Source organism: Diplodia corticola, assembly GCF_001883845.1.
Source record: "Diplodia corticola strain CBS 112549 chromosome Unknown scaffold10, whole genome shotgun sequence".
Lineage (NCBI taxonomy): Eukaryota > Fungi > Ascomycota > Dothideomycetes > Botryosphaeriales > Botryosphaeriaceae > Diplodia > Diplodia corticola.
This window is the reverse complement of record NW_017971489.1, coordinates 497,514-509,407: the sequence shown is the minus strand read 5'-3', so window position 1 is coordinate 509,407 and position 11,894 is coordinate 497,514. Positions and strand designations below refer to the sequence as shown.

At 57.8% G+C, this 11,894-nt stretch overlaps 3 protein-coding genes across 3 annotated transcripts; 2 read left to right on the top strand and 1 right to left on the bottom strand.

The window, feature by feature from the left end:
• Nucleotides 1–312: 312 nt before the first annotated feature.
• Nucleotides 313–2,196, top strand: BKCO1_10000150 (golgi to endosome transporter; the record flags this gene model as incomplete). Its single annotated transcript, XM_020269334.1, has 5 exons — nt 313–394; nt 459–519; nt 575–625; nt 681–762; nt 823–2,196. The coding sequence occupies 5 exons, from the start codon at nt 313–315 to the stop codon at nt 2,194–2,196; spliced, it is 1,650 nt and encodes a 549-aa protein (XP_020132978.1).
• A 1,455-nt stretch (nt 2,197–3,651) lies between these two features.
• On the bottom strand, nt 3,652–4,508 carry BKCO1_10000149 (60s ribosomal protein l23; the record flags this gene model as incomplete). Its single annotated transcript, XM_020269332.1, has 5 exons — nt 3,652–3,684; nt 3,754–3,831; nt 3,936–4,182; nt 4,319–4,366; nt 4,495–4,508. 5 exons carry the CDS (start codon nt 4,506–4,508, stop codon nt 3,652–3,654), a joined length of 420 nt encoding a protein of 139 aa, XP_020132905.1.
• Nucleotides 4,509–7,389: 2,881 nt separating this feature from the next.
• Nucleotides 7,390–11,394, top strand: BKCO1_10000148 (uncharacterized protein; the record flags this gene model as incomplete). The annotated part of the gene is made up of 4 exons (XM_020269331.1): nt 7,390–10,495; nt 10,548–10,745; nt 10,804–11,259; nt 11,321–11,394. The coding sequence occupies 4 exons, from the start codon at nt 7,390–7,392 to the stop codon at nt 11,392–11,394; spliced, it is 3,834 nt and encodes a 1,277-aa protein (XP_020132904.1).
• Nucleotides 11,395–11,894: the final 500 nt, after the last annotated feature.

Here is an 11,894-nt window from a genome sequence, read left to right as displayed (position 1 = left end):
CTGGGCGCATGAAGAGGCCACTTGGAGAGCGCGCCTCACAGAACCCCCCAAAGACCGAAGGGCAAGTTGTCTGGCCTCTTGGTCTGCGCAGCTGCTGAGAGCATCTGGACGTTCCACCGCCGTCTGACGCTACGTGGGCGTGCTCGAGACCGTTCGACTTCTCCGGCGAGCTTCGGGCGACTCCAACCCTGGAACTACCTGCCAAGGCCATCTCCCGCCCCGGGGAAAGCACCACCGAACGCTATAAACTACCCTTCCTCAACACCACCGCCTCCGCAGAGCTCGCCAGTCGCCACTGAGCCCGCGCCCAAGATGGATTTCGACAACCTCAAGGACAAAGTGAGCAACCTCACGCTCTACGACATCAAGGCCGGCGTGCGCAAGGTCCAAAATGGTATGCGACATCTGTCCGGACGCCAGCGCGCAAGGGTAGCGGACATGGCTGACCACCAGCACAGCCGTCATGAACTATACCGAGATGGAGTCGAAGGTGCGCGAGGCCACTAACAATGAGCCCTGGTGAGCAGCCTTCTCGCACCCTCGCGTCGACACCGTTGCTGATCTCACTCTCCAGGGGAGCATCTTCGTCTCTGATGCAGGAGATCGCGAATGGCACGTACAACTAGTCAGTCCCTCCGCAACGCCCTACCTTTCTCCGCGCATGCTAAACCATGCATCAGCCAGCTGCTCAACGAGATCATGCCCATGATTTACAAGCGTTTCACCGAGAAGTCCGCGGAGGAGTGGCGGCAAATCTACAAGGTGCGCCCCTCCGACCCAATCACCCCACATGCTAGGCGCAACGTGCTGACGGGAAGACAGGCCCTCCAACTCCTTGAGTTCTTGGTCAAGAATGGCTCCGAGCGTGTCATCGACGACGCACGATCCCACCTCTCGCTCCTCAAGATGCTGCGCCAGTTCCATTACATCGACATGAACGGCAAGGACCAGGGTATCAACGTGCGCAACCGAGCAAAGGAACTGGGCGAGCTGCTCAGTGATGTGGAGCGCATCCGTTCAGAGCGCAAGAAGGCCCGGGCTACTCGCAACAAGTATACTGGTGTCGAGGGTGGTGCCGGTCTTGGTTTCTCCTCCAACAACCGCTATAGCGGCTTTGGCAGTGAGAGCGGTGGTGGCTTTAATGGCGGCGGCGGCTATGGCGGCTTTAGCGGAGGTGTCTACGGCGACGGTGGTGGCTTCGGCGGCGAGGCAGACAGCAGCTACCATGGCTCGGGCAACAGCAGGCGAGACAGGTTTGACGAGTATGACGAGTACGACGAAGGCGCAGTTGCAGCTCCTGGCAGGCGGCAGGCCGACCAAAGAGCTGGTGTCAGACGGGAGACCAGCGGTGGTGCCGCCAGCAAGAAGAAGGAGGAGCCTCCCAAACCCAAACAACCCGAAGTCGACCTCTTCTCCTTCGACGACCCCGAACCCACTCCGTCAACTTCCAATGGCAAGGCTCCTGCCACAAGCTCCGCCGCTGACGACTTCGGCGCCATGCAATCCGGCGGTACAGCAGACGATGACGATTTCGACGACTTCCAGTCTGCCACTCCGGCTCCAGTCGCCGCTCCAGTCGCATCAGCTCCCGCTCCCACAGCCGGCGGCTTCGGCGTCCTCGCCCCCGCGCCAGCAGCACCTGCTGCCCAGCCAACGCAGTTCGCCGCACCGCAGCCGCGTTCGGGTGCCCAAGCGTCCAACATCAACGACCTGTTCTCGTCCATCCACTCGCCCACGGGCAGCATTTCTTCTGCGCGCCAGACGCCGGCTGCCACTTCCTCCGCCTTCTCCCCGCCGCCTCCGCAGCAGCAGCAGCCCATGGGCTACACCCCCAACCAGCCCAACTACTTCACCTCCGTGCCGGCCGGCGGGATGACGCTCTCGGCCCAACAGACCGGCGGAAGCCTCAACAAGGGTCCCGCACCAGGCGTCCTGTCGCCCACCGGCACCGGCGGCGGCTTCGGCGCCAAGAAGCCCGCCGGCGGCGACGCCTTTTCCGACCTGCTCTCCGGCATGGGCTCGAAGAAGCCCGCCCAGACGGGGCCCAAGGTCACGATGGCGGATCTGGCAAAGCAAAAAACGAGCAGTGGCCTGTGGGGTGCGCCGGCCGGCGCGTCCCCGGCCGCGCCTGCAGCCGGCACTCCGGCGCAGGGTCAGAAGACGGGGAGCAGTGGGTTGGACGACTTGTTGGGTTGAGGAGCTTAATGGAGGGTGTGCTGGTCTAGCCAGTGCACAGGCATGCTGATTGTGAATCCAGCTTTGATGGCCGACACATGAGGAAAAAAAACTTAAGTCAGAATGAATGAGCTTCTTTTTTTTCACTATTGGTTATGAATGCTGTTTCCTTTTTTTTCTTTCCCTCCGTTTCTCCCTTTTTCTTTCCTGGGGACCAGGTGGCGTGGGACAGCATAAAAGATATGAGGTCAAGGGGGAACAATTGCATTCAGTTAGCTTCGTTGACTATGGTCTTTTGGGTGTATATAATGTCTGTGATTGACGGCTTTTTTTATCTTCAGTTTTCGGTATGCTCTGTTTATGATAAAGTGATCTTTCGAGCACGATGGCAGCCTCTTGATGGAGATGGGACGGCAAGAGAGAACAGGAGCGAGGGAATAGAAGCAAGGCGACGCGTTTGATGCACTTTAGACCGTGTCCCCCGCCGCGAATGTTCGCGATGAACTTTCTGTCTCGTTCTTGCTGTTTGGCAATCTCTTGTCACATTGGTGTAGGGGCAAATGCTAGTTGTTGGAGTATTTGATATGCAATCTAAAGAAGATTGTGCTATTGTCCGCTCGGGAGATCGGACCTTCCCGCCTTGGAGGTGTGGTTCATGTTGGTTTCAAGAAATGTGTTTCAATCCTTTATCATTATGCATAGTAAAAAGAAGCGACATAAACGCAATGAGGGATGAAGGATGCGAGGATGAAGTGGTTTCCTCGAGTGGGAGACATTTACTGCCTGCTCTAGTTGGCGAGACAAACTATATACAAACCCTCCTTCAATGTCGTGAGATTACTCGACAATATGTGGGTAGATAATACGTATACAGGGCGTCATAAGCAGCTTGGTGGGAGATTCCTGGGTAGTTGGTAGGTGCTTCCTTCCGAGAACCGAAATTCAAGGTGATTGTATCGTATCGTGCCCGCAAGGCGACATGCAGGCCCTATCACAGTGCCAATCAAACTATTCGCTAAGCATATGTGTTGCAGAGTTGACTGGAGACTGAGCGCGCCGGGGGTTAGGACAATAGATTGTCTGTCATTTCGGTTCAGGTCGAGCCCTATTTCGCTTCCTCAGTCGTCTCCGCACCCGACATCCCCACAACACGCTTATCCCGACAGCCCTTTGGGCTGAAACAGAGTCGCTCCGTCTGCAACTTGTTGGTCCCGAGTAGCTATCTAAGTAGCCTCGGGAGATGCAGGCTTTCCAATTTGGGAATTCGCTATTGCTCTAGCTGTCCCGGCAATAATGCAACTGATGGCGAATTTATGGCACGCACTAAACCTGGTCAAAAGTTGTGGTGTTCATGTTTCGTTTTTTGCATTTCACTACTATCAAGTAGTCTTATGGTATGAACCCGGGCGACCAAATGCACGCCACCCTTTTTCCCCACGTGAAAACCGATAAATAAGACCCCAAGCAGGAAACGCTTTACATGACGACACCAGAGTTGCTGGCAATACGCTGTGCACGATGTCAGTCGGATCCGCATCGCTGACGCTTTCTCGCCGAGGGTGCGAAGGGAAAACTTACGGGCCAGAGCTCAGCAGCCTCCTTACCGACGGGGCCGGTGATGGCGGAGCCCTTCATCTCACCCTTGGGGTTGACGATCTGTACCAAATCGCGTCAGCAATTGTCCATTCTTCCCGAGTTCCACATGCTCCCAAAATCTTTCGCCTCTCCTTCCCAGTTCAGGATCCGGGACGTGCACGTACCACACCGGCGTTGTCCTCGAAGTAGAGGAAAATGCCGTCACCCCTCTTCCAGGGCTTCGACTGGCGGACGATGACGGCGGGCATGACCTTCTTCCTCAGCTCGGGCTTTCCCTTCTTGACGGTCGCCATGACCATGTCACCGACACCACCAGCGGGCAGACGGTTCAGGCGCGCACCAGTGCCCTTGACCGAGATGATGTACAGGTTCCTGGCGCCGGAGTTGTCGCAGCAGTTCATGACGGCACCGCTGTAACGCAAGTCAGTTTTTCGCTCGGTTTGTTTCCATTTGTTGCGGGCGTGATGCGCGTGCGTATGCGGTTTGTTTTCGGGCGGGTCTGGGGGAATCTCATGGCTTGGGGTATCGTTGCAAGACTTGAACGTACACAGGAAGACCGAGGGTCATCTTGAGCTTGTTGCCCGTGGCAGCGCGTCTACAGATTTAACGTCAGCAACTCATGTCCTCCGTAGCTGATCGCGCGATTCTCCGGGCATCCTCTTCCTCCAAAGTCGTTACGCTGGCCGTCGCGACGGCGTTTCTCGGTGAAGGAGGATGACGTACCCTCTCTTGCCCATTTTTGCGGATTGTTCGGAGGTGGTCGAGGGGTAGGGTGAAAGGGTATATTGTCGTCGTCGGCGTCGTCTCACAGCGATATCGAAAGTTTCGCTTCGCCTGTGCCTTGCTCGGGTGGGCCGGCGCTCGCGGAATCTGTTATTCCGCGCGCTAGTCCCGAAATGTCAGGAACACCAAATCTTGAGCCTCAACTCATCTTGCCGACTATCACAACAAAATGCTGAGACATAGTCTCCTAAAGGAAGAGATTCAACCTCGAGCCCAAGACATGCATGGGGTATAGTAATAAATTTTCTACCTCCTACCTCCTTCCCACAGTGGCGTATCAGCCTTGTCATGGTTGCGCCAATGCTCGGCTTGACCGCAACAGCTTAGAATAGCCATCGAGCAGTGGTCCTCTCGCACGGTATCAACTTGCGGCTTCTACGGCAAAGGGAGCCATTGGAATAGGAGGTAGCAGAAGAAAGGTGTGCAGTTGTGGTTAGAAGGGCCGCGCCACATTCCGAACTCGTATCCCGGCTGCCGAGGGCCGACACTTGTTTCTTGCAGCCACAGCGCCAGTGCGCCTCACATGCAGCCCTATACCGAGGCTGGTGCATCCTTTCGGCTTCGAAAGAAGCTTGTCGTGTGGCTCAAGCCCCTTAATGCTCCCGTGGGAGCGTGAGCACCGCCTCATGTTACACAATGCGGTAGGTATCATCACGTATTCTGTTACTGCCAAGCCAAGGACAATAGCGCCGGGCGGGCATAGGGCGTGTTTAAAAATAGCACCCGCGTTTCTCCCTACAGAGACGTGAGTTTTGGCTGCGTAAAAATGCCGAACGGCGAATCCCTTCGGCGTCGCCTATGAGGCCCAGCCATGAATCTTCGCGGACCGCAAACGGGACCCGGTGACGAGCGGGGCGTGCCGCAGGACTTGAAGCATTAGCCGAAGGCATTCGCTGCGGACCAGTCCGGCATGGCCGAAGTGGGACGCTGGGGTGCTGCACAATTGTCCAGATGGTGCTTGGGCATGCCAGGTTGGACGTCAACTCAAAGGAAAGCCAAGCTCACGCCAGGTGGAGAAAATTATGGAACGCGGTTGATTCGCTTTCCGCTGCGGCGGTCAATTGCTGTTCACCAGCAATCTCTTTAGGCGTTCAGATCACCCCGGCAATCGAGCAACGCGGTCGTGTGGAAAATGATCAGAACGATCGTACGGATTGTTTGGCGGGCAGGGCAGCGACACCGTCGGACCGCGTGACGCTCGGCTCCCGACTCAGGCTCGCGTAGAAACAATGCATGCAGTGGGCCGCGACGATCTCGTCTTCAACGAGAGCGATCTCCCCCGAAAGCAGCCATGATGCGCACAGTGGTTGGGCGCGCTTGCGAAAAGGACATGTCAACAGGACGTCATTGCAACGGCCGTCGGGCACATCGTCATGAGGGCTGCGGGAATTGCACGGGCGGGCGTGCGGTGTCTAGCGCAAAGGCAAGCAACGAGGCGGGGGTCGACGCTGGGGAAAGGCGCAGAAAGGCGGTCTGAATCATTCGAGAAGCACTCAGGAGAGAGGGCTGCAAGAGGTAGACGACTGCAGGACCAGGGCCCCAGCAGCCGTGGCTTCGGATTGAGACGTCAGATGCAGGCTGCGGGAGGAAGCGTGGTGCTAGGCCAGCCGTGCGGACCACTTGTGCTGCTGTGAGCGGTGCTGCAGGCTGCGGCACCCCCGGCGAGGGCCTCCTGATTCCCACGTCAACGAAGGCATGGAAGATCCTCCAGAGACGGCCACGGCGCTCGAATCGCCGCTGCGTCCCGGCGGACAGGCCGAGAGTCAATTCGGGATCTGGAGCGACTCGAACTCGTGTAGGGCGCGGCTCGAGCTTGGCGGCGCCGGGCGGGACGAGAGCGACTCGTATAGCGGAGAGCCGTAGGGCTCAGGACGACGTACGCATGCTTAATGACGATTTACAGGCGTGTAACAGCGGCAGGCAGGGAGACCGGCGCGCCGCAGAGCCGCGACGTCGGCGCTGAAACAAGCCACTGATGTTCACCCGCGGGAGCAGGGGTGCCGAGGCCAGGCTAGCGGGCGCGCCTCCACGCGCGGAGAAGCATCAGGCGACCGGGGGGGTTGGTTCTTCGAAATTCGCGGCACGGCGCAGCGGGCCCGGCGCCAGATACGACGGGCAGCGGGCGGGCGTGGGCGCAGGTGCGGCGCGCGGTCAAGGGAGGCGGGCAGCGTGGCAGGGCGGCGCTGGCTTCAGGCAAGTGGAGACGGTCCGACGGGGGACCCCCAGAGGCCCTACGATCGCAGCCAGCCAGAGCCTATCTGAGCCACAGCGGTGCGCGCGCGTTGCTCCTCAGCGTGAAACCTCTCCGCCGCCAGGAGATGAGGCAAGGTGACACGTGCGCGCATTCCACAGCCCGCCAAGGAGGCCAGAGTTGCGCGCTGCTCGGCTCTGCCCAAATTGCAATCTGCGAGCAGCGCGGCTGCTCCCCAAGCCATCTCTGCCGCCGCTGCGTCTTCGTATTTGGCGTAGCTTTTTGTGAGCGCGGACTGAGAGCGCGCCCCGCCCAGTCACATTGGCTCGCTAGCAGGGACCCTGGCCCGGAGCCCGCAGCCTGTCCGCCCTGACGCCCAAGCGCGCCAGCCCCAGCGCCAGCCCACGATAACGGGCGCCCTGGACGAGCAACTACACCGCGCACCACCACGCCAGGAGCGATACGGCGCCGCCAGACCATCTCGTCCGGGCCCGCTCCCTCTGCCTCGACCCAGCGCCCGCCTGCTTTTCTCCCTGCGTCCGCCCCGTTCTGCGCCGCCCGCTGTCGCATGCTACACCGCGCCGCCCCGCCGACCCGTCGACACCGCGTATCCTCCGCACCTCCCACGCCCCCACCGCGCCAGCATGGCCGACGAAGTCCAGGACACGGGCCGTGTGCCCAAGCAGAGCAAGTGGAAGATGTTCAAGCGCGAGGATTCGGTTGCCAAACACGAGAAGAAGAAGATGAACGAGGCCGAGGTCATGGACTTCCTCAAGCCCTCGACTGAGAAGGGCGCCCCTCGCATAGACGTGGCTACCGCCCAGCGCTGGCCCGGCGCCTCAGATCTGCTGTCCAAAGCCAAGAACAACTACAAGCCCGACCCCAATTTGTCGAGCTCCCTGCCCTCGTCGCTGCGGGGCTCGGGTGCCCGCCCGTCGCGGCCGCGCTCCAAGACCCTCACCGTGGGCTTCCTCAACGACCCGCCCCACGTCATTGGCGAAGGTGGTGACGAGTCGGAAATCCCTCCAATTGAGATATCGCGGCGCCGTGTTGCCGCCGCGAGGGCTGCAAAGGCGGAGGGCAGGAAGTTCAACGAATCAGACATCGGTCGGTCCATGACTGTCACACACAGGACCCTAGAGCGCCCTGATCACGTCAAGAGAGCTCATACGTCTTGGGGGGAAGTCTCGCCCGGCCTGCAGTCGCGCTTCAACCGGCCCAAATCGCCTCCCCCTCAGGCGCAGCCCACCGACCCCGAGGCCGACGAGGACGAGAGCCGCGGGTTCCAGCGTCCGCGTGCCGCTACCGGTGCCACGATTGCGGATCCCAACCCGGATGATGAGCCAGACTTTAGGCCCGGGCCGTTGAAGCGGTCGCAGACCGGTCTCTCAGAGATGATGCCCGAATCTCCGGAAGATGATGACCCACCCCGACTGCCCGAGCTATCAAAGGTCACTTCCACATCCTCAGACGGGTCCTCCCTTCATTTCAGCCCAGAGTTGAACAACTATCTGTCGTCTGAGCCCGTAAACCCCAATTCGCTCGCTGCCCGCGTGCAACTCCAGATGCGGAACGACGAGGGCCAAGCGTTGCATCAAGCTACGGCTAACGCAGAGCCGTCGCCTGAGGATGATCGGTTACCATCCATGTCTAGCTCGAGCACGTTCGAAGTGGGATCGCCGCGGTCAATGTCCTCTACCTCATACAGAAGGCCGTCATATGATCAAGGCGCTAAGGCACCACCCCGGCCGAACCCCTTTGATGATCCGACGTCTGGGCGGAGACCCTCATCTGCTTCGTCGGGCGACCACGCCTCTCTCACGCACTCTAATACCAGCCCTACCGACACTACGAGCTCGCAGCGCGACTTCGTCACCAGCCCTCCGCATTCTCGCCCACCCTCTTCCGGTTACTTTCAGCCAGGCCTGGTGCCTCCTCCCGTGCCTCCCCACGCATCTTCTCCCAATTCCATCGACGCTCTCACCCCGACCCAACGCGACTTTGATAGCCGCGACAAGTCACCAATGAGGTCCCCTGCCCTTAATGTCGAGATCCCTAAGCAGGCTCCGCGCTCGCCCAATGTTCTCGCCGACCGCACCACCGCCTGGAGTGCAACCTCCTCTGGCCACCGCGCCGATCTTGTCGCCGCCGGCGATGCTGCTCTTGACGACTTTGCTGAGCGCGTAGAGCATATGCGTGGTGTGTTTAGGCTCACCGCAGAAGCCAAGAAGTCGATTGACTCCTTTGGGCCAATGACGTGGCTACGAGCTGCTATCTGGTGGTTTCTGAAGGGCCGCTCCGGTCTAGAGGTCATGATCAGGAACCGACCCCGCGGTCAGCCGCAAGGAGAGCAGCTGCTTACTCAGGCCCACGTCGATTTGGCCAAGACTTGGTGGATACTGACAGAGGTGCTGGAAACTCATCCGAGCATCAGGAAATGTGGCAAGCTTGGCGCTCAAGCCGACGCAGCACGTGCTGCTGGAGATGAAGAGATGGTGGAGATTTTTGAAGTCCAAGAGTCTACTCTGAGCAGCCTGAAGGGTCTTCTCATCTCCGTTTCCAGGAACAACATGATGCCGCCCGAGAACGCCCTCATCCAAGGCCAAAATCAGGACATTTGGGTCAATTACCCCACCTTTACGCCGGACGTGGAGGCAGTTCTCGGAGGAAAGAGCAGATCAATCGTCGTTGATAATGCCAGCAAGGCGATCAACCCTCGATCCGTTATGCCCCTCAACGACACCAAGGACGACTTCTGTTACGGCCGCATCTTCGTCAACGTGGGTATCAGCTCCGAAGACGACGACGATCTGTCCGGAATCTCCCTCCCAGCCGTGCTTACCATCATGCGCCCGCACAATGATTGGAATGTCAAGGTTGGCATCTGCAGCCAAACGGATCTTCTCACCTGTGCAGTACAAGGAGACCCGAAGAAGGGTATCACTTGGGCAAATGTCAAGTGGAAGACTAGCACTCGCGGCCTTTACATCCGTCTGCCCCGTGGTTTTACTCTGAGTGTTGACCTGGAAGAGAAAGATTACCGGATGCTCTGGGGTATCTGTGATTACACACGCCAGGTCGAGACCAGCATGAACACTCGTCCTGACGAGCAATGCATCCATGAAGTCACAGTGCGTGACCTCCAGTACAAGGACCCGCAGAACCCTTCCGCCTTCCCGCCTGACAGGATCAAACGCTGCAAGGTCCGCATCTTCGAGAAGTTTGTCATGGTCAACGAGGGTACTGGACAACGGAAGCTCCATCGTGGTTATCGCCTTCTCCTCGTTACAAGCCCCAGGAGCAAGACTCTCAGTAGTGTTGTCCATGAATACACTGGGAAACGCCCTATCATCTTCGAATTTAGGAGTGACCCTGCTGACGCCAACGTTCCCTTGATGATGCTGAGGATCAAAGAGGACGGAAAGAAGACGTGCACTGCTATCATGAGCTTCAATGATACTAGAGAACGTGTGCAGCTGTTCCAAGTCATCAACGGTCTTTCGATTGGTCCGGATGAGTTCTGTCCCGCTCAAGTGCCTCTGAAGGGATACTTGGTGGAAAAGATTGGAATGAAGGAGGTTTTCGCCGCTGGTCACGACATCGTGAAGAAGATGCAGTGGGCAGACGTCAAGGTTCTCAACAGGGAGCCCGACGACCCGGAAGTCGAAGTCCCGCAGACGATTCTCTCCGAGGATTTGCGTGTCATCACGAGGCATTCTTGCGGATCGATAACTGACCGCTTGAACCTTGGTATGTTTGTTTACCCGGATAGCTGAGATCAAATACTGATAAGCCTTAACAGGACCTGGCGAGATGCTCGTCAGGCTCGACAACAGCGGCAACCCCGACATTCACTTCCTCCGCTACCCGCAAGAGGATGCTACAGCCGCTGTTGACGCCAAGCGTGCCGATGCACAGGTCCCGGATGCGCTTGCCGATTTCTTGCGGACCATTAAGACGTCACCTACCATCAGAAGCTATTGTTTCAAGGATCATGAAGGTAAATGAAGAAGTACTCACAATCTCTAAAGAACATGTCACTTACTAAATCCTCATAGCCATGCATAAGTTCCAGGCAGCCGTCACCGGGTTCGAAGTCAGATATGACGGCATTGCTGCGACTCTTGCCATTTCACGCAGGCGAATGGTTGTTCCCATTTACAAGCGGTGGGAGGCGCAGACGGTCCGGCTCCAGATCCTTCAACAAGCCAACACTTTCCAATTCTGCGCGTACATGGAGGACTTTTCGCACTCGGATGCCATGAACTTCCAAATCAAGACCATGGATCTCTTTGAAAAGATCGAGCTCAAGGGCAGCAAGGGTGGCAAGGGTGAAAGGGGCCGTTTCGGGTTGAGGATGGTTGATGCGAAGTTCTGGCTGCCTCCGGAGAAGAAGAGGGAGCATGGTCCTGTGGATGAAGTTGAGCAGGCCAAGAGAAGATTTGCATGCCTTGACATGCCGGAGTATCCGGGTGAACACGATGACATTACGCTGGGTTTCGAGACCGAGGCTGGTGAGTCCACACACGCTCAACGTGCCTTCTTCCTGCACTGACGATGAAATTCTTGCAACAGAGCGAGACCGTTTCTCGGACGCCTTGCCAGCCGCCACCCAAGCTTCGAAGTTTACGTTGAGACGGAAGATTTGAGGAAAATCTTCAGCGTCAGATCATGTGCATGCATTACTAGCAATGACGACAAGCATCGGATCATCCAAAGAAGGCTTCATGCGCTTTCGGAAAGCAGAGAGCAGGAGGTAATTCACGTGGCGGCCTCTTCATGTCAAAAGCTTCTCCAGTTGCTTCATTCTCCTCGGCCAGCTGCACATAGCCCGTTATTATTTGGGTTAGCAGCGGCTTCCCCTTCAACAGAGATGCTCGATTCTTTTCTAGGTTGTCTGAGTCGACGGAAATTGGCGAAATGGGCGATGCTCTGGGCGTTTTGAGATTTCTTGTGTTTTTTTTTTTGCATTCTTCTCTTTTGATGTACTAGGGGTTGTTATCCGCAGGGATACCTCATGGGGTGTTTTTTCTTCCGGTTTCCACATGGTCACTTCGACCTACCTTTTGCATCTTGCCTTCCCCAAATTTCTCGACTCGGAAGTTTGCGGTTAAGGTGTCTCATGCGAGCTTGAAGGGCATGGGCATAT